The sequence below is a fragment of the Diceros bicornis genome, chromosome 27 (assembly GCF_020826845.1).
Source record: "Diceros bicornis minor isolate mBicDic1 chromosome 27, mDicBic1.mat.cur, whole genome shotgun sequence".
NCBI lineage: Eukaryota > Metazoa > Chordata > Mammalia > Perissodactyla > Rhinocerotidae > Diceros > Diceros bicornis.
In genome coordinates, this window is record NC_080766.1 from 33,917,967 (window position 1) to 33,944,608 (window position 26,642).

General features: G+C 46.0%; 1 protein-coding gene across 4 annotated transcripts; it reads left to right on the forward strand.

Moving 5' to 3' along the window:
- Positions 1–516: 516 nt before the first annotated feature.
- IFNGR2 (interferon gamma receptor 2) lies at positions 517–26,227 on the forward strand. Of its 4 annotated transcripts, none has more exons than XM_058523031.1 (8): positions 517–692; positions 8,080–8,212; positions 13,763–13,971; positions 18,478–18,623; positions 21,445–21,480; positions 22,060–22,219; positions 22,612–22,769; positions 25,532–26,227. In XM_058523031.1, the coding sequence occupies exons 1-8, from the start codon at positions 620–622 to the stop codon at positions 25,715–25,717; spliced, it is 1,101 nt and encodes a 366-aa protein (XP_058379014.1). In that variant the 5' UTR covers positions 517–619; the 3' UTR covers positions 25,718–26,227. The 4 variants fall into 4 exon arrangements, with proteins under 4 accessions (XP_058379014.1, XP_058379016.1, XP_058379017.1 ...); XM_058523034.1 differs by lacking the exon at positions 517–692 and adding an exon at positions 5,767–7,637; XM_058523032.1 differs by lacking the exon at positions 517–692 and adding an exon at positions 7,665–7,927.
- Positions 26,228–26,642: the final 415 nt, after the last annotated feature.

Genomic DNA, 26,642 nt, shown 5'->3' on the forward strand with positions numbered 1-26,642 from the left:
ATTTAAACTGAAGGGAGGGATCCTCGAATTGTGCGACCCCAGGCATCCGGGAGCAGAAGAGGAGGGGGTGGCCTTGGGGGGGGGCTCGAGGCTGGGCGCGCGGCCCACCCCGGGCCGTGGGTTTCGCGGGGCCTTTACAGAAGGCAAGCCCCCGAAGGTGGGCGTCTGCTGGGGCTCCCTCTGCGCCCCTGCTCTGTGCCAGGCCCCGGCCAGCCCGCTCCACGCTCAGGAAGGCGGCCTGGGGGCCCGCAGAGGCCGGGCCTGCGCCGCGCCGAGCGCTCCGGCCGGAGGGAGCGCGGGGGCCCCCGGCCGCGGTTCCCGGGAGCGCCGGCCGGGGTGGGGGTGGGGGCCCGGGGAAAGTCCCCCTGGCGGGCGGCGGGCGGGCGGCGGGGGGCGGGGCGGGGCGGGCGGCGGGAGGGGCCGGCCTGGGCGCGGCGGCCGAGCCGGGCTCCCTGGCCGCCGGGACGCGCCACCGCCCCGCTGGGGAAGAGGCGGGCCCCGCGCGCCGTGCGAAGCCATGGCCGCCGAGGGGGCGGCGTGAGCGGCTCCGCGGACCCGCGCCGGGGCCGGGCCGCGCCCCGAGTCGCCCCCGAGCCTGCGGCGCCCAAAGCCCCGGGCCATGCGGCCGCCGCCGCCGCTGCTGCTGCTGCTGCTGCTGCTCGGCGGCTGCGGCGCCGCGGCGGCCGCGGCAGGTAAGCCGGGCCTGGGGGAGTGGGACGGGGGCGTCGCCGCAGCGGGTGGGAGTCCACTAGGAGCCCCGATCGGTTGATGGTCTGCGAGGGTGTCCCGATCGGGTGGGTTCCGCTGGGAGCCCGGAGCGGGTGGGGGATCCCGGGGAGCCCCGATCGGTTGAGGGATGCACGGCGTGTCCGCAGCGGCTGGGAGTCCGTGGGGTGCCGCGAGTAGGGGGGTTCTGCTGGGAGCCCGGAGCGGGTGGGGGATCCCGGGGGTCCCGATGGGTTGGGGGTACACGGGGTGCCGGCAGCGGGTGGGGTCTTCGGGCGCCGGCAGCGGGTGGGGGTTCGTGGGGAGCCTGCTGTGGATGCGGGCTTGCGAGGAGCTCGAGGCGGGTGTGGGGTGGAAGGCGGGGAATTCCGGGCAGTCTCTGGCCCGGGAGCACCCGCGGGACGAATGTCGCCCCTCCCGGCCTCTGGGGCTCTGGGTCACCCTTCCAAGGAAGGAGACACTCACTCTGCCCCCGCAAGAATCTGGACACACTGCTTCTCCTCTTCTCCCACCCCCGCGCCGCCGGACCCTGAAACTTGAGTGCGGCTGAGTTCTCTGAATTTCCCAAAACGAACAAAGGAAAAACCGGATCCAGGGCTCGGGAGAGGGCCGCCTCTGCCGGCCACAGATTCTTCATCCTGGCCTGACCTGGCGTGTCCTCCCCAGTGGCCTGAACTAGAGGCAGGACCCAGGCCTGCCTGCCTTGCCGCTTCGTCCCGTGGAGGTCAGCCACCAGCAGGGCCCTGTGCCCTGGAGGTGTGACCGTGACTCAGTGTCACTGTGGCCGGGGTGTGTTTCAGAGTGGGTGTGAGATCCAGACGGTCAGTTCCCCAGGAGCAGATGGATGAGGGGCAGCACTCAGAGCAGGACCCAGAAATATCCAGACCCCCAGTTGCTTTGGGGGAAGGGGGTCAGCTGACCCAGATTTTTAACCCCAGCTCTACTGGAATCCAGACAGCCCCTTGCCTGGGCTCAGCCACCTTCTTACCTCTGACACTGACCATACATGTGAGCCAAATATAAAAACTGAAAGAAAAGAAAAGAAAAGAAAAAAAGTGACAATGACAAAGGTATAGGTAGGAGAACATTCTCTCTGGGTATGTAAATGTGTTTGTGTTTTGCTGGTTCTTTCCCATGGAGAGACTGATATTATAGGTGGGGTAGCACTTTAATAGTCTCAAGAATTTAGAAGTTTCCTTCCATTTGAAGTCTCAAGGTTTTTGGTTTGTTTCTTCTACCAGCATCCCTTGCAAAGGCCCTTAAATTCCGTAGCTCCTTGATAAGGGGAGCTTTGCCTGTGAGGATGTGTGCTCCTGGTTAAATGTTAACTGTTTTCCCATGGGAGTCAGACAAATGGGTTTGAATCTTGACTCTACCCCTCCCCAGATTCAAGTCTAGAGCAACCTATGTCCACCCCCTCCCTGGGCCTCCTTAAGATCTCCCTGGGCCTCCTTTAGATGAGATTTGAGGATTGGCACCATGTTGACAATCGCCTGAGGTGGATGACGGGCGAGTGGTGGTCCTTTATATACGAGTGCTATTCCTGACTAGTGGTGGTCTGTGAACTGTTTGTGACTTGTCTGCCATGAGTCCAAAGGTTGAGAGAAGTATTTAGAAACTTTGCATTTTGACGTTGCTGCAACACCCAAGGGCACGTGCAGCTTTCTACTAATTGTCTTTTATTGTATTCTACAAAAGTTTGGGTCAGTGTGATGCATTGGAAATAAACTGGCCCTTCACCAAAGATCCTTTGAAAAGCAGCACCACCTTATACTAATCTTTATTTTTGTGACCATGTGGAATTTTTTCATAGTAAATAATTTAAACATTAACTGGGATATTTTAAAGAGAAACTCTTCACTGGTCAAAACACAAAGTGAATGAGCCAGCCCTGATGGTCCAGCGGTTAAAGTTCAGCGCTCTGACCACTTTAGTGGCCCAGGTTTGCTTTCCACTTACGGAACCACACCACCTGTCAGTAGCCATGCTATGGCGGCGGCTCACATAGAAGAACTAGAAGGACTTACAACTAGGATATACAACCATGCACTGGGGCTTTGGGGAGAAGAGAAGGAAAAAAAAGAGGAAGATTGGCAACAGATGTTACCTCAGGGCAAATCTTTCCCTGAAAAAATAAAATCACTTTAAAAAAAATGTTAATCTTAAAAAAAAAACCACAAAGTGAAAATATTAAGGATGATTATATAGTAAATGGGCAGTAGAAAAAATTTCCACACTTTTCCATAATTTACAAGTGTCCTTCGGTATTCATGACATTGCTTTTATGGTTAGAGGGAAAAAAAATGAGTATTGGAAACATTTTTTTTTTTTTTTGACGAGGAAGATTAGCCCTGAGCTAACATCTGTTGCCAGTCTTCCTCTTTTTGCTGAGGAAGATCGGCCCTGGGCTAACATCCATGCCCATCTTCCTCTACTTTATATGTGGGATGCCACCACAGCATGGCTTGATAAGCGGTGCATATGTCCGCACTGGGATCCAAACCTGTGAACCCTGGGCCGCCAAAGCGGAGCGTGTGAACCCAACCACTCTACCACCGGGCCCGCCCCAGAAACAAATTTTTTAAAGGGAGGCTTATAATATCTACCCCTTAGAGTTGGCATAAGGATAACATATAAAATATTGAACCTAACCCAGTTTGTGGTAATGCTTTAAGTAGTGGTGGTTTACTTTGGATAGAAAACTAGTTGACAGCACTAAACTGCAGTAAGTCAATGAACTCTTTAGTAATTTAATTCCGAGTGTTGAAGAATTGAGTCTTCTATTTGTAATTGTCGTAGCTGCTGCTTAATTTGCATTGGATCTGTACTTGTGCCATAGAAATTTTATTACCATGATTTGCTGACTTGAACATCCAAAGTTTCTAATGTGCTTAGAGACCATTGAGAAAGATGGTAAATCCCCCCAAAACCATTGCAAATGAATGTACTATTAAGTAACTCCTGTTGTCCATAATCTCAACAGTTGAAACTACTAAGAGCTAGACTGTATCAGGGCAAACTCTATAAATGATCGTGGGCCACTCTGCTAGGTCAACCATTCTCTTGAAGTGGGTAATAGCCCCATTTACCCCCAAGGAAACAAAACCATCCTTTATAGGAAGAGACAAATGGTCCAGGTATATAAGCTGATGTCCAGCATCTTCTGGAGAGAGCAACTTCCTGGTTATGGCTGAGCATTCAGGGAGTGTTTTTCTGACTTCTCCTCACCTGCGGGGTGTTGGAGATAGGATTGTTGATGTTCATCATAATGCCCCATCCTTGGAAAGATCCTGAAGGGTCTTAATTGTCAAGATTAAATGATTAATTTTAATGTTAATTGTACTTTATTTTATTATCTATGTGTGATATGTGTTAGTCAAACTATGCTGTTAAGACCCAGATAGCCTATTCTTAAATATGTATAAAATCTCAAACGCCTGGATCCAGGGTGCTTCGGAGGTGGAGGGTTGGGGCAGGAAGACGGAACAGAAGGAGCTGTGGTTGTGAGGTGCAGAGGACACACTTCATACAGGTGACACATAGGTTATCTCTTCTTATCATGAATAGTTTATGAATCACTGCTCCAAAGACCGGTGAAAAGGAAGGTAGAATGGGGCTTTGTACATCCTACTTGGGACTGAACTTTTACCTTATAGGAGCTGGGGTTGTCATTAAAGCCCTGGTGTCCACCTACAGGGACTATGTCAGTTTCCTGTTGTTGCTGTGCAAATCACCACCAACTTAGTGCCTCAAAAGAACACAAGTGTATGATCTCACAGTCCTGGAGGTCAGAAATCGGAAGCAGGTTTAACTAGGCAAAAATCAAGGTGTCAGTAGGGATGTCTTCCTTTCTAGGTTCTAGGGGGAGAATTATTTCCTTGCTTTCTCCAGTTTCTAGAGGAAGACCCTTGTGATGATATTAAGTCCACCCAGGTATTCCAAGATAATCTCCCTATTTTAAGGTCTTCTGATTAGGAACCTAAATTTCATCTGCAACTTAATTCCCCTTTGCCATGTAACCTAACATATTCACAAGACACCGACATCTTTGGGGGCACACAATTCTGTCTTCAACTGGGTCAGACCGTTGAATACAGTGCTCAGCACGGGGCTGGGCACCCAGTCGGTGGTCACTGAAGGCAGGGTCTGGGTAACTGGTTGCTGCTTGCCGCCTGCAGAAGAAGCCATTCCTGCGGAATCAGGACACCCTGAAATAGTCATTAAGAAATGACACTTAGGTGGCACTGTCCGCTTTGCCTTTCATTCATGCCCTTGCCTTGGCCACTCACTACAACTCCGGGAGAGAGGGTATCATTTTCATTATTCACAAGAAACTGAGGCTCAGGTGGGCGTTTGGCAGAATCAGGATTCCAGCTGAAGCCCTTTGCCCATAAATCCCATTCTCTTCCCACCAAGCCTTTGTCAACACCATTGACAGCAGGTGCTATGGCCCAAATATATTGACTGTTTAGAACCGTCTAGATAAGTCCACGGCCTGGAGTTGTCTACCTGCTCCCTGCCCCAGCCTCTGAGACCTGAGAAAAGGGAGGACTTAAGCATAAAGCCAGGAAGGGAGAAGAGATCCTGAGCTTTGCACGGTTTCGAGCAGATGAATGCAAGCTGAGGACACAAGAAGTTGGTAACGGAATCTCTGAAGGAGAGCAGACTGCTGGGCTGCAGGCCACTCATTCACCAGACCTTGAATGCTTACTCTTCCAGGCACTGGGGATGAAACAGTCCCCAAATCCAACACCACCAGCCCTGCTGGAGCTCCCTGCTCTGGTGTCTAGGGGAGGCTGTCGATAAGCTGTCAGCAATGAGAAGAGGCAGTGATAACAACCCTCTGAAGTCTTTACTGTTATTATTCCCATTTTACAGGTGAAACAACTGAGGCACAAAGAGGCTAAACAATTTGTCCAAGGAGTGAGTGGCTTTGAACCCTAGCAGTCTGGTCCTGGAATCCATGTTCCTAACCACAGGACTCAGGTGGTGAAAAATCTCCATGGAGAGATGTAAAGGTTTCCCAGGAGCAGGGAGGAGGTCACATGGGCCGGAATAAAGGGGGTGAGGCCGTTCGGGGACAGGCCTTCCGAGAGGGGCAGGGGGCACTGGCATAAGGCGGCTGTTAATGAGTAGGCAGTCTATGGTGCTTCGCTGTGGAATCCACAGTTCTGAGACTTGTTTTCTTCTCTGTGGTGAGACAGGGGATTCCAAGAAACTCAAATATCAGGTCAACACTGCCGGTGTCTCTCCCACGCTCAGTAGAATGAAAGCCAGAGAAAGTGAAAATCTGTAGACTCCAGCTTTTACACTTTTACGGGGAAGACTTTCTTCTGGTCCACGTGTCGGTTGGGGTGGAATCCCTTCCTTCCTTGCTGGCCCCTTGGTGCTCCCTCTCTTAGCTGCATGTCTAGACTGAGGAGATGGGGGCACTAGGAGAAGGATGGAGGGAGGGGAATTCCTGCTGGCTCCTCCCCAGAGATGGCAAGATGGTGAAGGGGCGCTGTGGCAGGCAGGAGAATGGTCCCCAAAGATGCCCACATCCTAATCCCTGGAACCCGTCATTATGTTACCTTACACAGCAAAAGGGACTTTGCAAGAGTGATTGAATTAAGGATCCCGAGATGGGGGGATTATCCTGGATTCTGGGCTATGTAGGCCCAGTGTAATCACAAAGGTCCTTGAAACGTGGAAGAGGGAAGCGGAAAAATCAGAACCAGAGAGATGGCAGCACAAGAAGGCCCGGCCCGGTGTTGCTAGAGGAAGGGGCCATGAGCCAAAGGATGTGAGCAGCTTCTAGAAGCTGGAAAGGGCAAGGGCACAGAGTCTCCCCTGGAGCTTCCAGAAGGAACACAGCCCTGCCAACAACTTGACTTCAGCCCAGTGCGACCTGTTCCAAACCTCCGACCTCCAGACCTGGAAGGGCATGAGTCTGGGTTGTTTTAAGCCACTAAATTTGGTAATTTAGTTCAGCATCAATAGGAAACTAAGACAGACGGTAAAAGGAGGCCTCTAAGATTCTTTGATGAGTGCCCAGCCCCAGCCAAGGCGCTGCACAGCCTCCCTGGAAGCAGGCCTCCCTTCTCAGCTTGGTTTTGGGATCCGCTGTGCTGTAGTAACCACGGTGTGCGGGATTGGCCTCCCAGAAAAGCAGCCTCCCACCACACTGCACCTGTCTGTCTGCCTTTGGCCCTGGCTTTCCTGAGGCCAGGTTTAAATGGGGAGGAGTGCTGGTTAGCTGGTTGAATAAAGATCTGGAATGAAAGTCAGCTCGAGCTTGTAGATGTGGAGACAATGGCATTCTGTAAGTAACCAAGTGGCCACATTCTCTTGCTAATGCACCTTCAGAAGAAGAGCTGGTGGTCCAGGTGGTAGGGCAATCTGGGCACCATTCTTCTAGACTGGATGCATTGACTGAAAATGTGTGGTTTGAATGTCCTGCTTTGAATTCTGGGGCAGCATGTTTTTCAAGATTTTCTTTCCACCTTCTCATTAATCTTTCAATCTCAGAGAACGTCTTATCGTTATCGTGTTTTCTTACTAGAGAAAAGGTTCCCACACTTGCAATCTCTAGCCCAGTCCTGTAAAGCATCTACTTGGGGTGGCAGGGGATGAGGTTGTGTTTGTCAGGTCCCCCCAAGGAGGGGGATTCTGATATTTGTGGTGGTCCTCTGGGGAGTGTGTTACTTTGCTGTCTGTAGTTCTCAAACTTTAACGTACATAAGAATCAGCTGGGAAGCTTGTTGAAAAATGCAGATTTCCTGGTCTGGGGTGGGGTCTGGGGGTCTGCGTTTTTAACCGGGACCTCAGGGATTGTGATGCTGGGCTGCTTGAGAAACAGCAACTCTGGTGAAGCCCAGAAGACAGGTCTCACCTTCCCATGTGCCTTTGGGCTTTGCACACCTGCTTTGGTGAGTGTGTGTGTGTGTAGGTTTACCAAACACTCCCTTGGTGCTAAGTCTGGGGCTCGTGCATGTCACATGGCCACCAATTTAATCTTCACCACAGCCCAGTCACACGCAGTTACTGAAGGTGGGACGGGCATTATAGTCCGGCCAGACTCTGGTGCCCAGGACCTGTTCATACGAACTGGAACCATCCGGTGGAAAGGCGGCCCCAAGCCCCTCTTCTTCCATGGACGGTGTCAATGGTGCCATCTTTAGTCAAAGGCAGGGGTGCGGGGACATGCCACGGAGCACAGGTGATACCATTTCTGCACCTTGACAAAAACCGAGTTGTATGAATGGTTCGGTAGTGTGCATCTAAACACTGTTGTAATTGATTTTTCTCCTTTTGACCCTCCCTCTGTCTCCTGCCTCTTCCCCCCTTCTCTCATTCTCTGTCCTTTTCAAGACTCTCTTTCCCAGCTGCCTGCTCCTCAAAACCCGAAGATTCGCCTGTACAACGCCGAGCAGGTTCTGAGTTGGGAGCCGGTGTCCCCCAGCAATGGCTCAGGGCCGGTGGTCTACCAGGTGCAATTTAAATAGTAAGCCAAATGTTTCTGTTAGCGTCCTTACTGGGAGCTATGGGGGAGTTGTTATGGAACCCTGGGCCAGCAGCTTGTTACTGCCTCTTGGCAGGATTGTAAGCAAATTCATGGGAAGCAGATATTTCTCTTGTACTTTCAAAATCTCCAAGGACAGAGATTTCACAACCTCCCACTCATTGGAAGGCTTTAATGACACTGGCTGTCAGACATCTCTGCTGTCTAACCACGTGGCTTCTTAGCTTGGTGGAAGTTTATTCTCTCCTTGGTTTCAGGAGGAGGTTATATAAAAGGGCTTCCTGTCTTGAAAGGGCAGGAGGTACCTTTTAGTCTTCATCTTCTTCAGGGTTAAAAATCGGGTTTACATAACCTTATAGGCCAAATTTGGCCTCATAGGGAATTTGTTCATTTAATTACAATTAATTCTCAGTTTCTTTCTTTTTTGTGTGTGTGAGGAAGATCGGCCCTGAGCTAACAGCTGCCAATCTTCCTCTTTTTGCTGAGGAAGACTGGCCCTGGGCTAACATCCGTGCCCATCTTCCTCCACTTTATATGGGACGCCGCCACAGCATGGCCTGACAAGCGGTGCATTGGTGCATGCCCAGGATCCGAACCTGGGCCGCCAGCAGTGGAGCGCAAGCACTTAACTGCTTTCGCCACTGGGCTGGCCCCCTAATTCTCAGTTTCTAAACAGGCTTTCCGTTTTGCATATTGTTCTGGCCACCTCGTTCTCTCTCTCACCTCCTTTCAGGCTTTTCCCCATTTGCCATCACTTGATTTGCGGTATAAACACATATAGGAAGAAGAAAGGCAAAAATCTAAGTCCTCAATTACTATTTGTTTACCTTCTTAAATAGGTTCACGAAGACTAAGTTAAAATTATTGGCTAAGTCATTTTATATTACTAATTAAACAAAATTTAAAGAAATAAATGGTAATGCTCAGAGCTTGTGAGGATGTGGTTGATAGATACCATGCTGGATCAGGATCCATTAGTGCAGCCCTCCTGGGAAGTCATTCTACTCCACTTTTAGGGTCATGGAAATGTCCATATTACTTTTACCCTAAGCAGATAATACAGCAGCCCATCAGAAAAACAAAACAACACAAAACTTATGTTCATGAAGATATACATTGAAGTGTATATACATGTCCATCAGCAGGAAAATGGCACATTGTGTCATGTTAACTTGTGGTGAAGCAATTAGGCAACCACTAAAAAGGATAATTGTGTGTCATCTGGTAGCAGTTGCAACTGTCTAAAATTTGGAGTGTATCTACCATCAAGAACAGGTGGGGAACCTGGGAAAATTACAGGCGGTTAGTTTGTTAGAGGAGTGGGTTTCCAGATGGCGTCTTTTTCATCTTTACATGTCCATTGTAACAATATTTGCTTAATACAAATAGATTCTAAACCAGGATTTGAGGTTGTCTCTGAATCACGTTAATCTATTCCTCAAGTAATTATAAATCGCAAACATGATAACCTATATAATACATGGACCAGTCCTTGAGGACCAGTTACATAATTTATGGGGCCCAGTGCAAAATGAAAATGTGGGGCCCCTTGTTCAAAAATTATTAGAATTTCAAGATGGTGACAGCAGAGCATCAAACCAAGTGCCCTCCTGAGAGCAGGTCTTTGTGCTGCTTTGCAGCTGGCCCTACTTGGCATTTAGTAAACATAATATCCTAGAGCTAAACATTCCAGTAAGAGGAAGTCACAGCTGATTTATTGACCAGCGTGCCTTAGCCTTGAACTAGGAAAGTACATTTGTAGGTTGGTGGAATGTCTCTAAATATTATAAAAAATTATTTAAAGCTTTTGACAGTTTCATATCACAGACTAACTTGTTTCACTTTGTTTTCTTTTTAAAAAGCATTTTGTAGATATTTTTCAAGATAGAGGCTGGTTTTGGTAAAAAAAAACAAAGGGCAGGGTGAAGATGAACATCCTTGTTTGGCAAAGTTGAGGGGTCACTAAAAACTGACCCCAAGGCTGATTTCGTTTTTTTTTCCAAGCACAGATTTGTTGATGGAAGTGGGCCTTTGTTTTGTTTTGTTTTTTGATACTTGTACATGTTTGGGACATTTTTGTTACATTCAGTAATTTAATTTTGAGGCCCCTGGGACTTAAAACTTTCCTTTCTGTTTCTCTACAGTAAAAACTATAAATACAAGTGAAGAAGCCTCTGTTTTTTGACAGTCACAGTAGCAAAGTCAAAATTACATAGAGCACTTTGTGGGAAAATTTCAAGTTTAAATCAGGGGTTGTGGCCTACAGGCTGTGTTTGGCCCACAGTGTTTAATTTTTTTTTTTTTCCCCCAATTAGTGCCAACATTAAAAAATCTGGAGATTTCACTTTCAGAAAAAAAAAAACAAGCCAATTTCTGGTTTTCCCTGAAAATACAGACAGTCAGGCAGCAAGGCCCTTTCTAGTTCATGCCCCGCCTGGCTGGCCCAGCCCAGTCTTCTCAAAACATTTATTTTATTTTATTTTATTTCTGATTTTAATAGCAATACGTGTTATTTATAGAAAATCTGGAAAACCCAGAAGAATAGAAAGAATAAAATTAAAACAACCAAGTGTTCTACAGTCTAAGAATAATCACTTTTCTCATCTGAGTGTATTTCTCTCTAGATGTTTTTCTAAACGCATGCACTTGTTTGAAAATGTGCTGGTCTGTGTATAAAAATGAAACAAAACTGGGGTTATACTTTTGGGTCCTGCTTCCTTTTTTTTTTTTCCTTTTGACTTAACGTAATTAAGTATATGAGCATTTTTTTCATATGAGTATTTCTGTGTAAACGTTTTTACTACATGTTTTATTATATGAGGTATCACCCATGATGTATTTAGCTTTTCCCTACTCATGGGTATAGGTAGTTGACAGTTTATGACTGCTGTGAGTAATGTCTTCATACATAAATCATCTCTGATTGTTTTCTCATGTTTCTAGAAGAAAAACTGCTGGGTCAAAGGGGACGAACTTACTGTTTTTGGAAGTGACCGAACAGGCTGACAGTGAAATAGTTGCCCAGGTGTTTAATGCGTAATTTACATAGCGCTTACCAGGCACCAGGCCCTGGCCCAGACTCTTTCCTGGCGCCCCCTGCTTCAACCTTCATGACAACTCTGGGAGGCAGACACTATAGTTTTTCCCGATTTTATAGATAGGGAGTCTGAGGAACAGACAAGTGAAGTAACTGGGATTTGAATGTGATGTGTGTAATGTGACTCCAGAGTCCAGGTGTTTAACCACTATGCTCTGCGCCCCCTCGTGATGAGGGTTGCTTTCAAAATTAGAGAAATTCGGGGACAGAGGTAGTCCATCATGGGTATGTTGCCAGAAGGAGCCAAGACAGCTTTCTGGGTAAGCCAGACTGGCTGATTCGACAGATCCCTGGGCAAGAGGCTGGGTGTCTAGTGATGCGCGGTGTCATGCTCTTGAGGCTGTGTTCGTTTCATTATTCATTTAAACGGAGCCAACATCACCTTTTTTTTACCCTTTGCAGATAGTTAGGGAGGCAGCATTCCGGAACTAAGCTTCCTTTCCCACTCTTCCTTCCCCCAAAACTGCTGGCCTTCGTGTGTCAGCCGTCATTTAAATTTGGGTGGCTTATTCCATTTTAAACCCGTTTTTTGAGAAACGTTTTTAAAATTAGTTATGAGAAAGGGGCAAGTTTGGAAGAGAGGGGAGGAGCTGGAACATGGTGGTCAATTTCCTAGTGAATCGAGGAATGTGCCCTGGACATGTAGGGGGCCTTTTGCTCAAGTTCAATAGCTGGGATCTGTGGGGAGGAGGTTAGAATATCTTTAAGTATCTGTATACCTCAAAAAAGAATCACTTACCCCCTCTGAAGCACACCCCCCAATCTGTGAGGGGGTGCCTGTGGTTTGAGATCCCTCTCCCCATCAGGGTCTGTGCCCCCAGGGCTTGGTGGTATGTGAATATGGTGGGCGTCTTCTGTGGAAGCCCTGGCCACGCGTCTTCAAGTGGCTCTCATCTTGTCAGTTGCACTTTAACAGAAGAGAAGTCTCTGGTTGGGGTCAGAGACCCCAGAGGTTGGGGTGGAAGCCCATGTGGTGTGTAAAAGCCAGTGAAGTGACCCCCAGCCTCATCTCCTCTGTCCCTCCTGGCCTGGCTTTCCAGGCCAGTGTAGCTGTCTAGGGCATAGCCTGTCCCTAGAGGGGACACTGCCTGCTGCCCCCCACTGAGGCTTCTGGCAGCCCTGGCTTTTCTCAAGTCTGCCACCTAAGACAAGGACAGAGGTCAGAGCTGGGGACTAAAGTCCTGTGTAGGGGTGTGGCATTGGGGCTCTGAGGAATGCATTGTCACTTACAAGGATGTGTGGCCTTGTATTTGGCAGGGTTTTCATATGTGTGAGGCAAACTCTCTTTAAATGGGCAGCTATGGGGTGAAATCAAACTTCACACTAGCAGGAAGCATGAGGGGGGTTTGTATGAACATAGTATTATTCCTAAGACATAGGTTGCAGAGGCTGAGTTTCAACATTAAAATCAGTTGTAGGACGGAATGGGAGAAGATATTCACAAACTACATATCTGACAAGAGACTTATATCCAGAATATGTGAAGAACTCTTACAACTCAACAATTAAAAGACGAATAACCCAATTAAAATATAGACAAAGGACTTGAGTAGACCGTTCTTCAAAGATATACAAATGGCCAATAAGCTCATGAAAAGATGCTCAACATCATTATTCATCAGGGAAATGCAAAGCAAAACCACGATGACATACTACAGCACATCCACTAGGAAGGCTGTAATAAAAAAGGCATAATAACAAGTGTTGGTGAGGATGTGGAGAAATTGGAGCCTCATACAGTGCAGGTGGGAATATAGAATGGTGCAGCCACTTTGAAAACCAGTTAACAATACAGTTGCCATGTGATCCAGCAATTCCACTCCTAGATGTATATACCCCAGAGAATTGAAAAGAAAGGTCCATACAAAAACGTGTATGGGAATATTCTTAACATTATTTATAATAGCCAAAAGTGGAAACAACCCGCATGTCCATCAAGAGAGGAATGGATAAACAAAAGGTGCTGTGGCCATACAATGGGCTATTATTCGGCCATGAGAAGAAATGAAGCGCTGACACATGCTATAACATGTATCGTGCTTGAAAACATGCCAAGTGGAAGGAGCGAGTCACAAAAGACCACGTAATTTATGATCCCGTTTATATGAAATGTCCAGAATAGGTGAATCCATAAAGACAGAAAGTAGATTAATGGTTGCCTAGGGCTTGGGGTCGGGGGAAAGCAGGGAATGACTGCTATTAGGTACAGGGTTTCTTTTGGGGTTGATGGAAATGTCCTAACATTGGTTGTGGTGGTGGCTGCACTACCCTATGAATACACTGAAAGCCTTCGAATCATACACTTTAAATGGGTGAATTGTATGGTGCGTGAATTACATCTCAATAAAGCTGCTTTTAAAAAATCAGCTCTTGGGAAACTGTTATACATGTAGAAGAGAGAATTCTGTGAAGTGAAATCCTTTTTTCCTTTCCAGTACCACTAGTACTAAGTGGTCCAACGTCAATAACGACCCCGAAGGGGTGAACTGTATGAAGATCACTGTGACAGAATGTAACTTTACCAAAACCAACATCTCAAAGGGTTTCCCACTGCATTTCAACGTCTCTTTACGTGTCCGAGCTGAGCTGGAAGAACGCATTTCTCCCTGGGTGACGGTGCCTTGGTTCCAACACTATCGGAATGGTAAGAGAACTTGGGTGTAAACCCTCCTTTATCGTTTCCGGGTCTTCACTTTCTTCTTCACTGAACAGTGTTGACTCCATGCACGTCAGTCCTGCCTCTCGCTCTAGATAACCAGCACACAGGTCGTTATGATGGTCAAACCCAAGTACTGCCCATGGAGGCTGCTGCTAGGACAGTGTGATTTGCTAGACCAGGGGTCAGCAAAGTACAGCCTGCAGGCCAAATCCGGCCCACCGGCCTGTTTTTGTAAATAAAGTTTTTTTTGGAACGCGGTTTCACCATCTTCTAATATATTGTTTATGGAGTCTTCCATGCTACAACAGTAGAGTTGAGTAGTTAAAACAGAGACTGCCAAGCCTAAATTTACTCTAGCGCTTTACTGAACAAGTTTGCCAACCTCTGTGCTGGAGGGCTTACTAGCATGTTGGCTTCACTGATCACCCTTACCTGTTCTGGCACAACTTCTATGTTCAAGAAGGACTTTAATTCAGCCCTGACTGGTGCCTGGCACATGGCAGATATTCAGTAAATATTTGTTGAATGACTGAATGAACAAATGTGCTCCCAGGTATTGGAAAGAGGCATAAGAATCATCAGATACCAGTTTGTACATTTATTCCTTCAATGATTTGTTTTTGACATGGTCAGCTGTGCCTGATGTTTCTTCAGTGTCTATGGTTTATGAAAACACAAAGTATGAAAATCTAGATATTTGATGATATATTAAGCAATTATTGTTAATTTATTTTAGGTGTTATAATGGAATTTTGTTAATGTTTTTTAAAAAGGAGGGCTCCTATCTTTTAGAGATACATGCTGAAGTATTTAGAGATGATATGATGTGATGTCAGAGATTCATTCAAAATAATCCAGAGAGGGCCAGCCCTGATGTCCTAGTGGTTAAAGTTTGGCACAGTCTGCTTCAGCAGCCCAATATCAATTCCCGGGCATGGAACCACACCCATCATCTGTCAGTAGCCATGCTGTGGCGGTGGCTCACACAGAAGAACCAGAAGGACTTACAACTAGGATATACAACTATGTACTGGGGCTTTGGGGAGGAAAAAAAATAGAGAAAGCAAATAAACTGTGTATTTGAAATTAATAATAATAATAATCCAGAGAGTGGGAGGGGCAAGGACAAGGTGGATGGTCACAGGAGAAACAAAATTGGCCATGAGTTGACGGTTGATTTAAAGTTGGGTGATGAGTACATGAGCTTTTGTTACGATCTTCTCTCTACTTTCTGTGTGTTTGAAATTTCCCGTAATAGGAAGCTAAGAAAAAAAAAATCAATGGTCTGTGCTAGGTGATGCGGGGAAGGAAAGAGCAAACAGTGCAGTCTTTGCCAGCCGATCATCTACTGTGGACAAGTCATTTGTCGTTGAGTAGAGAACCATCACACATTTGAGCCATAAACTGTCACCTAAGTGGGAATTAGTTAAAAAAAACAGTAATGGTGGTTACTGGCCACTGCCCAGGGGAAGAGAGATGGTAGCAGAAGCAGGACCTGTCGTGACCGCGTTGGTCCAGTGTCAGCCGGCGGCTGCTCCCTGTCCTCCGGCCTGAGTTGGGCAGCAGTGGTCTCGGTTAGTTACTGGCTGGGTTGTCATTCTCTGCCCCTCACCTGTAAAGTTTGAGGCAGCGGTGTTCTCAGATCCCATCGCTGCTTTCAGCACTTGTGGTGCATTTAGGATGAATAACAAACGTGGAGATGAGTCACCAAGTGCTTGAGGGTGGAGGCATGAGATGGTGGCTGAAGAGGGCAGGCTGTGGCCTCATGTAAACATGAGTTCAAATCCCAGCTCTGCCATTTACTGGCTGTCACTCTAGGCAAGTAATATCACCTCTGGGCTTCAGTTTCCCCCTCTTCGAAATGGGGATAACCTTCTATGGTTGTTACGTGGATCTGTGTGGACACGCATGTGAAGTCCATGTTGCCTGGGTGGTAGTTCTCACTCTGTATGTGGAGGCTGCTATCACCAGTTCCCATAGTTCCCCTGAGCCTGCCTTTGGTGTGATGAGAGAAGGCAGATTGCTTCCCTCTTGAGAGACGGGCTTATCAGGTTGGTATCAGATTCCAGGTCCAGGACTCTCTTCAGAAGGGCAGGTCTTCCAGTGCTGACCTGTCAGCAGTTAAGTGACTAGGCATGCCTGGCGTCCATGCTCCCATGCCTACTCCCATGTGTATGTCATGGAAAAGTCCAGAGAATATGTCCTGCGGAGGAGAGAGACTTACAGCAGGCGGCTGGGCCCTGCAGGTCAGCATGCTTGCCGATGCTTCGGTCACTTAGCTGTTGAAAGGGAAGCTCGAGAATGTGTGTGCCGGCGTATGTGAGCAGGTTGAACCTAAGAGCTTTTTGCCACTCGCAGCCCATCCGCTAACATCCCCTGGCTGGCGGTGGGCCAGGCCCGGCCCTGTCTCTGTCTAGACTCAGTGCCTCCAGTAGAACAAATGAGATCAGAGGGCACAGGTGCAAACCCGGAAGCACCAGTTACTTCTGCACAGAGAGGAAGGTGGCCAGACCATATGCCTAACCTGCGCCAACCTGGGAGTGCCCGGGCGAGAGGGTGGAAAAGTAAGAGAAATCCAGGCCCACTGTCTTGAACACTTAACCGTTCACAGTTATGTGATTGCCTGTGGGTGTGAAATGTGCAGAGACAGGCCTCTCAGAACGTGCAGCACCCAACCTGCACTTTGATCTGAGTTCCTCCAGTTCATTATGCTATTTAAGCGCTCTCTTGATACATGCCCTAACCTTTCATTTATAGCACAGCATGAGTCACAGTCCTTGGCTGTCCTGTGAGTTATATGAAAAGCCTTAACAAATAGACTTAGGATGGTAACATTTCTCAGCCATTATATATTTTTCGTTTTTTAAATTGAGATATAATTACATATAACATTATATTAGTTTCAGGTATACAGCATGATGATTCAATATTTGTATATATTGCGAAATGATCACCATAATAAGTCTAGTTAACATCCGTCCCTCACATAGTTGCAAATGTTTTTTTCTTGTGATGAGAACTTTTAAGATCCACCTCTTAGCAACTTTCAAATATGCGATACAGTATTGTTAACTCTAGTCTCCATGCCGTACATTACCTCCTCATGACTTGTTTATCTTATAACTGGAAGTGTGTACCTTTTGACCCCCTTCACCCATTTCTCCCACTCCCCAGCCCCTGCCTCTGGCAATCACCAATCTGTTCTCTGTATCTATGAGTTCATTTTTTATTTTTGGATTCCCCAGATAAGTGAGATCATACAGTATTTGTCTTTCTCTGTCTGACTTATTTCACTTAGCATAATGCTGTCAAGATCCCATCCATGTTGCTACAAATGGCAAGATTTCCTTCTTTTTAATGGCTGAATAATATTCCATTGTGTGTGTATATATATACATATATGTACATATATACATATAAATGTATATATACATATATATATATATATACACACACACACACGCATACCACATTTTCTTCATCCATTCATCCTTCAGTGGACACTTAGGTTGCTTCCATGTCTTAGCTATTGTAAGCAATGCTACAGTGAACATGGGGGTGCCAATATCTTTTCAAGTTAGTGTTTTCATTTCCTTTGGATAAATACCCAGAAGTGGAATTGCTGGAGTTATTATATTTAAACATAGTATTTCAATAAGCTAGGAGACAAATGTATTTAAAGGTTTGTAAATACCACTTTTGTTCATTTATATAGAAATTGTAGATAAGGGCTAACAAAGTCTTTTCTCCCTCTGCATGAAAATTTGACCTTTGGTTAACCTTCCAGCTCTCTTTCTCTGGAAACCTGATAAAGGAGGCATGTCAACTCTGTTACTAGGCAGCGTTGCTTACGGTCAAAATGACCCCGGATTGGTAAACTGCAGACAATCTTAAATACCTGGTAGGAAGCCGTGTCTTGGGGCTTTGCTGAGTGCAGTGGTTCGTATAACTGGGCATGTTCCTTGTGGGGACTCTGGAAACTATTCCTGTGGAGTTGTTGTAAGAGATATTGGCTCTTGTGGCTCTTAAGCCAAGGAGGATCCTGTACCTGCCCATCTCGGGTCTCGGCTCCTTGCACCCGAGCTGTCTCCTGGGGCGGGCGGTGGGGGTGGGGGGACTCTGGGCCGCTGCGTGGACTGCTGTATGGACCGCTGCTTCCCCTGAAGGCAAGAAGCCCCTGGTATTGCACTGTGGCCCCACTGGGCTTCCTGTCCCTTAGCCGTCCGAGTAAATCTTGTGCCCGGAGCAGTCTCTGGTAGTCTTGTGTGCCTGAAAGCAATCTCATTGCGTATATAAACATGTGTGTGTGTGGGGGGGGGATGTGTGGGTGTACACACTATATATATAGAGAGAGAGAGAATTATATATTAATATATTGTATTATATATAATTTGTATACATACAATATACATATTTTGTGTCTGTATATATACAACATATGTGTGTTTGTATATATTCATATATTTTTTTGTTTTTGTAATTCTATTCCAGTTACCATCGGGCCTCCAGAAAACATTTGGGTGACCCCAGGAGAAGGTTCCCTTATTGTCAGGTTGTCCCCTCCCTTTGACATCCACGACTCCATGGTTGTTTTTCAGTATTATGTCCATTACTGGGAAAAAGCAGGAATCCAACAGGTAAGAGCATTTGTCTTCTTTGTTTAATTTTCTTTTATTTGGAGTTTCTGATACAGCAAAAGAAAGTAAACATTAAAATGGGCAGGGAGAACGGGGTGTCCCACTGTCGTCTTCAAGCTGAGACTTAGCTGGTTTCAGTCCTCCTGTTCAAGACCTGTGTTCTCCTCACTGTGCTGAGATTTCCCTTCCACCAGGCCCATCGGAGGGGCGCCTCTGTCTGGTAGCACCCAGGTCCCATTGTCAGGGGTCCAGACTTTGCTGGTGCTGAGGGTGCTTTTACCCCACTCTGGAGTTTGGGGGAGAGTCAGGGGGCCTTTTTCTACAACAGGGAATCCACCACTGCAGTCTGCAAGGATTAACTATATAAATTTGTCTGGTTTGAACGGTTTGCAAAGAAGGCATATGTGAATAGGTGAAAAATCTAGTGGAAGGTAAGAGAACATTCTAGGGAGAAGGACCAGGGGGTATGAGAAGGCTTGGCACATGGAGAATGGCAAGTGCCTGGCTCTGTCAGAACGCAGGCCACCTGAAGGGCTGTGGTGGGGATACAGTTGACACAGGTGCCTGGGTAGTCCAAGGAAAAAATGTTGGCCTTTAATCTTCTCCAGTCCTGATTATCCAAGCTGCATGTAATGTGGTTTTACTATCTATGTAAACTCCATGATTTCCTAATTTCAACATTATTATAATTTTTATAATAATAATAAGAGCTTATGTTTATCAAGAGCTTTCTTTGTGGCTGGCACTGGGCCAGGCATTTTAGATACATCATCTCATTTGATCTTTATGACAACCTATTTCACAGAGAGGGAAACCAAGTGGTGAAGTAACTTGACCCAGGTCAGCAGCTGACAGCTAGCAAAGTAAAGCCAGACATCTGACCTCAGGGGCCATGGTCTGACTCACAATTTTTCTCCCACATGGTTTATATTTGCACTGTCTCTTTGTTTCTTTTTTTTTTTTTTTTCCCCAAAGCCCCAGTAGATAGTTGTATGTCATAGCTGCACATCCTGCTAGTTGCTGTATGTGGGACGTGGCCTCAGCATGGCCGGAGAAGCGGTGCGTCAGTGCGCGCCCGGGATCCGAACCCGGGCCGCCAGCAGCAGAGCGCGCACACTTAACTGCTAAGCCACGGGGCCGGCCCTCTTTGTTTCTTTATGGTGTGTCTAAAAACACTGGGGAAGGCAAAACTCATGAAGAACAGACTCTCAGCATGTAGGGAAGAAGGAAATAACCATTTCCCCAAATCAGAGGTCAAGAGCTGGTCAACTGGAATAGAGAAAGCCTGGAAGAATCCAGAAGGGAGAGGTGGCTGCCTCTTCCGTATACATCCTGGGCCGTATACATCCTGGACTTCAGAAATGCAGGAGATAGGATGGGCACTCTGACCACATTTTTCCTCCGCTGTTGAGTTGGCTTCTTATGCAGAATGCACCATGTTACAGTGTTCCCTACCAGGGGCCTGTCCATACTTTCGTTGCTTATGATGGAGTCGATGGCTTCACTCCACTGAATCAGCCCCCAGAGGGTGAATTGCTATTGGTATCCTAGAGCTAGGCAGGGCTGCCCAGTGCTGGAGGACTCAGCCTCCAGGACATTGAAACTAGCCTCACTGAGCAGTGTGCCCTAATGAAAAGTACATGGACCATGCTTCTACTGCCTGGAACTAGTTCGATGTCACTTAGCCATTCTAGGCTGCAGTTTACTCTTGTGTGAAATGAAACAGTTGAGTTATAAGTTGGAATCTGTGGGGACCCCAAACCCCTTTTCCCCTTTCAACCAGAGCTTCTAGACTTTGGACTTTCGTGGACAAAGATTCTAGGGCTAAAATGACTGAAAGCCACCAGTATGATCTCCATTCCAGCTGTGAGTCTGTGTGTTGGGGGTCTCCAAGACCAACCCTAGATTTGCTCGAAGGACTCACAGGACTTGGTATATAGTTGAATTCATGGCTATGATTTATTGCAAAGACAGGACATAAAGCAAAATTAGCAAAGGGAAGTGGCACATGGGACCAGTCTAGGCACAAGTTTCCAAGAATCCTCTCCCGACAGGCTCACACAGGACACACTTAATTCCTCCAACAACAAGCTGGGACATGTGTGAAATGTTCTCTACAGGGAAGCTCATTAGAGACTCAGTGCCCAGGGTTTTTACTGGATGCTCGCTCTGCCTAGCACACGTCAAAATTCCAGACTCCCAAAAGGAAAGCAGTGTTCAGCATAAACCACATTGTTTCTACAATAAACCACCCTTATCAGTTAGGAAATGGTAGGAACACTCCTGAAATCCACGTTTCCAGCTGCCAGCCATGGGTCAGCCTTGCAAGCAGGCTTTTCCAAGGGCAGCAGTCTCAGGCCAGAATGTTAGCTCTCCTCTGCAGTCTGTGAGTCTAAATTTCAGAAATGCCAACTGGCTGCTGAAATAAACCCAAAAGGAATTTTGTCCTTAAAATTGCTTTATATGGCATCAGGAGCAAAAATTTTTTCCTCAGCCCTGGCAGTCCATCACCATTAGAGAAAAGAAAGAAAAAAATAAAAACCATCTGTAATCCCACTATTCATAAATAATATGATTATTTTGAATTTTTAAAAATAAGATCATGTTCTGTATATTATTGAATAATCTGCTTTTTTTCAGTTAACATTATAGCAGGTTCATCTCTCCATGTTATTGAGCGTAGGTTATCCCACCATTTCAAATGGCTATAACATATTCTTCTGTATTTCAAAATAAGAAAGACATCCTTTAGAAGAAATCCTATATTGCCATAATACATATTTTTCTTGTTTCCCTGGGGAACGATGACAACTTTGTCCAGGACGAGAGTGAAGAGCCATTGACTGGAGTGCCCCAGGTGTGAAGGTGACAAGGCCTAAAGGAGGGCAGCAGCAAGGAGATGGAGAGGAGACAGAATCCTCTAAGAATTTGGGATCTGACTCTTTCCCAATTACATAAATTGCTAAATCATTTTGACCAAAACTGTAAGAGGAATCAGCACATTTCAGTTAAAACTAGAAGCAGGTTGGGAACTAAAGGAACATTATTTCCTAGAATGATTGTTTTCTCTCTTTGCTGACTAATTTGAAGTATCTAGATAAGATGAACCATGAAATACAAAATGTTCATTTCAAAGGAGAAAATTCAGATTTGCTAAATTCCAGTTTTGGTTCCTCCATGGCTGCCATGGGCCTTCCGAGGCCTCACAGCCAGAAAAACAGCTTTGAAGCCATTGGCATCTTTCTTCACACTGTTCACCGATTTTCACATATAAAATCTGTTCACTGTAAGCCAGTGACTCTTTAAAGACAGAATCTTCTTATTCTTTGGTTATTGTGTACGTTGTGAATTTGAGGAAACATTGGAGAGGATGGAAGTGGCTTGACCATGTCTATTTGGGTAATTACACGTGTGATTGTCGGTATTTTTCACATAGGTTAAAGGCCCTTTCATGACCAACTCCATTGTGTTGAATGCTTTAAAACCTTTAAGAGTATACTGTTTACGAGTCCAGGCATGGCTGCTTTGGACAAAGCCAAACGTCTCTAGACCCGGACATTTAAGCAACATATCTTGCTCCAAAACAATGGAAGATGGTAGGTAACATATACCTTCTTATGTCCTTTTTGTGTTGGGAAAAGAATACTCCTAAAATAGTGAAATCAGGGATCGCTTACTAGGTGAAGGGTGGTGGGAGTGGGGAGACCCAGAGAGAAGGAGGTGAGAAGAGAGCACTTAACTGTGGGTCTAACAAGCTCTTGCTGAGATCTCGAGAAGCAAGAGCCGCCAAACAGCTAACACTTGCTTTATTTTAGGATTGCCTTGACTAGCTATTAATTTAAGCCTATGGGGCTGAGTGAGGAGGGGCAGTGTCTGTCCATTTTACTGGGGCAGGAACACTATTTATGCAGTGGTGAATGAAAAATTGCCCGATGTTTGTATCATGTGTCGGATGGTCATCCTGCCCACTTTTATGTCATCTTTTTAGCCTCTACCAAGCTTCAACAAGTCATTCTCATCGCCATGGGAACCTTTCTGTTGCTGTTGGCGATGGCAGGGGCCTGTCTCTTCATGGTCCTGAAGTACAGAGGCCTGGTTAAATACTGGTTTCAGTCTCCGCCAAGCATCCCAGTGCAAATAGAAGAGGTACGTGTGCTCACATCTAAATGGGTGATGTGTCAGTGCTCCACAGCCCCCTGGTAACACCGAAGAGTACAGCAGTGGACAAAGCTCTGGAAACAGAGATTTGAGATAAAAGTGGTACGAGGTTATCTGTATGCCCGTGTTCACAGCAGCATTATTCACAATAACCAAAAGGTGGAAGCAACCCAAGTGTCCATCAACAGAGAATAGATAAATAAAATGTGGTATACACATACAATGGAATATTACTGAACCTTAAAAAGGAAGGAAGTTCTGACCCATGCTACAACATGGATGAACCTTGAGACATTATGATAAGTGAAATAAATTTGTCACAAAAAGACAACTACTATATGATTCCATGTATAGAAGGTACTTAGAGTGGTTAAATTCAGAGACAGAATGTAAAATGGTGGTTGCCAGGGTCTAGGGGGAGGAGGAGATGGGCAAGCTAGCATTTAGTGGGTACAGAGTTTCAATTTTGCAAAATGCAAAAAGTTCTAGAGACAGATGGTGGTGATTGTGGCATGACAAGGTGAATATACTTTCCACTACTGAACTGTATACTTAAAAATGGTTAAGATGGGGGGCCAGCCCGGTGGCATAGCAGTTAAGTGTGCGCGCTTTGCTGTGGTGGCCAGGGGTTCAGATCCTGGGCACGCACCGATACACTGCTTGTCAAGCCATGCTGTGGCGGCGTCCCATATGAAATGGAGGAGGATGGGCACGGATGTTAACCCAGGCCCAGTCTTCCTCAGTAAAAAGAGGAGGATTGGCGACAGATGTTAGCTCAGGGCTAATCGTCCTCACACACACACAAAAAAAAATGGTTAGGATGGTAAATTTTATGTTATGTGTATTTTACCACAGTTAAAAAAAAAATTTTTTTAATGGCAAGAGGTTGGCAAAAAAGGTGGCCTGGCCAAGGGATGGGCTGCAGTAGGTCCCTCTCGCGAGGCAGCACATCGGTCCTACGCTCTTTGGGGGATGCCCGCAGGGAAGCCCGGCTGGAGGATACTGAGGCAGTAGAGACAGTGGTCAAGGGCGTGAGCTGTGGGTCAGGCAGTGTGCGCTTAGGAGGATCCTGGAGTAAACGCACGCAGAGCCGTGAGCACGAGGCCTTGTGTGCCAGGTGCTCAGTGGATGTTAGCAGTATTTTAAAGGACTTGAGAAAGACAAGTGGAGTGGGTCTTGTGCAAGTCTTCTGTTCCTACACAGCCCCAGCCCCCTGAGGCCCTGCGAGGTAGCTGGGTCCTCTGAGGACACAGTCGGGACATTCTTAGGATCAGAAGCTAGCTGACAGAAGAATGTTTAAAAGTATTTGCTTCTGGAGGTTTTTCTCCAGTAAAATCGGGGTGAAGGCACTGAACACAGTATCTTATTCTGTTCTCTCTGGTCTGTGAAGACAGAGTGGTGCTTCTAGAAAGAATTACAGTCATTTGTTTTCCTTCATCTGTCAGGAGGTATTTAAAAAGTACATAGACATTATAAAAATTACATGTTAAATTCCTAACTAGAAGCTCCATATAAATCCTGCATGACTCCACTTAGATGAGGCATCTTAAATAGTCAGATTCATAGAAGCAGAGAGTAGAATGGTGGTTACCAGGCACCGTAGGAGGGGGAAATGGGGCGTTGCTGTTCAACAGGTATAAAGTTTCAGTTATGCAAGATGAATAAGTTCTAGAAATCCGCTGTACAACCTCGTGCCTATAGTTAGCAACGCTGTATTGTGCACTGAAAAATTTGTTAAGAGGGCAGAACTCATGTTAAGTGTTCTTACCACAAAAAAAAAAACAACCCTTCCCTGGTTAATATTGTCACAAAATAACAGCTTTCAACCGTCTCAGGATTTTACCTGTGTTAATAATCTCTCTCTCACAGTAGGACTACCAGCTGGGCCCTAGTAAATGAATTTACTACTAGTTGTTCCTTTGGGGCTTGAATCTAAAACATAAAGTCTTTTGGTTTACTTCCTGGGAAAGTGTGAAACATATATATGAAAAGCCACTGAAGTTACATGAGAATAATGAACACTGTTTCACTTATTTTTGAGGTTTCACAAGTGCACGTGATTCATCGTTGTTCCTCTTTTAATCAGTCAGCTCTAAGCTTACTGTGCTTTGGTATCATTCGGCATTTCTAAGAGCTAGGCAGTAGTTCTTGGGAACTTGGTGAATTTAGGGCTAAGCCTAAAGCAGAGGCAGGAGGGAAAGGGAGGGTTAGGCGCTGTGGAATATCACTTTATATTGAGAACCTCTGCTTTCTCATGCCCTCCACCCCAGGGCTGCACTGACCATTGCACAGCAAGCCCAGATTCTCTGCTTGTTGGGGGTTGTGTGAAGTAGAAACAACTGGTGGGTGGAGTGGCTGAGAAAAATGCTCGTGAACTCGGCCTCTTTTCCCCGACTGTAGGTGAATGAGAGGTCCTGTTTCCTCCTTCACGGAAAACTTAGAATTTCAGAGACATTTAAGGATTAAGAATCCACAAGCCTGCCCTCAGTGCAGCAAGTCAGAGCTTGGTTTTCCTGAGTTATGCCCTTTTACACCTTCAGAGTATTATCTTGTTGGCCCCTGGATTCGTGTTGAAGTTATTCATGAGATGGGGAGAAAGGGTATTCAAGCTTTAGAAGTTGTTTCGTTGGTGGACAGAATAGGAAGTTATACTTGTATAAAATATGATTGTGCCAACTAAAAGTAAAGTAAAAGATCTGGTATTTTGAACTGAGAAACTAATTATAGTGTTGGTTTTCATCCTTTTCCAGTATTTAAAGGACCCGGCTCAGCCTATCTTAGAGGTCTTGGACAAGGACAGCTCGCCAAAGGAGGAGGCCTGCGACTCTGTGTCTGTTGTTTTGTTTCCAGAGAAGGAGGAAGAAGGTGTTCTCCAAAGCACTTTGAAGGAAAGCATTGATCTGGTCCACCAGCCTGCAGGAAGAGGACTGAGCTAGTGACGCTGCTGATGTTTCCGGTGGGACCTTACGGAGACCAGTGCCCCATATTCCTGTCGCAGAAAGGCCCGTTGGTACCTGGAGAGAAGTAGTGGGTCTCATTGGGACTACAAGCTTATTTTTTTTCTTTAAACTAAGAATTTTCTAAATCATACAAGTTTCTAGAATGATTCTACAGAGATATCCCAGAAAAATTAAGGTTTCTCTTAAACACTAAAAAGGCATGTAATTATTTGTTAGCAAAATGGCTCTGGCACACCTCTGATATTTTGTTCATTGTTGGCTGGGCCACGCAGTCCGGAGAGTCAAGGGTCCCCTCCTTGACTCTGACAAGTGAGCTGTGGACCCTCAGGCAGTTCATGTAACCTGTCCCAGCCTGTCCCAGCAAGGGACACTGAGCAGCCTCTCACATCCAGTCTCCCAGCTTAAAATGTGATTAATCTTGTAAATATGTTCCTAGTAATTTAAGCGTTTTTTTTCAAGCTAGAATTAAAAGACTATATAATTGACTTTTTAAAAGTCTATGTGAAGTTTTTCCTCTTCACTTTGCCTTCTTTATTTTGGCCTATTTTCTGCAAAGTTTCAACTTTTTAGAATTACTGTATCAAACTTTTGTTTTCTTAAATAACACCCTGTAGAGCTACTGAGGCCTCATGGTCACTCAGCAAGAACTTTCTACTTGTGTCACTTGGTTCCTCGAAAAAGTATGAAGGGGATTTTCAGAAGCTGCATTAGCACGTCATTTATATGCGATGAGTCACATTTGTTGGGCAAGGCAGGGGCTTGTGAGCAGTAAAGAGGATTAGCTAATGGACGTAGTGGTATCCACTGGGCATGCAAGTCTTCTGATTGTGCAAGTATTGATAGGCTCTTTTGTTCAAAGGGTATGGATTGAAAACCTAATTTATATGAGTCTTTGTATTTA

Bases quoted from the DNA above. Each gene is read 5' to 3' on its own strand.
- IFNGR2 (XM_058523031.1), top strand. From the start codon at position 620: ATGCGGCCGCCGCCGCCGCTGCTGCTGCTGCTGCTGCTGCTCGGCGGC. The intron at 13,972-18,477 runs GTAAGAGAACTT...ATTCTATTCCAG, and splicing joins GTTCCAACACTATCGGAATG to TTACCATCGGGCCTCCAGAA. The intron at 21,481-22,059 runs GTGTGAAGGTGA...TTTTTCACATAG, and splicing joins CATTGACTGGAGTGCCCCAG to GTTAAAGGCCCTTTCATGAC.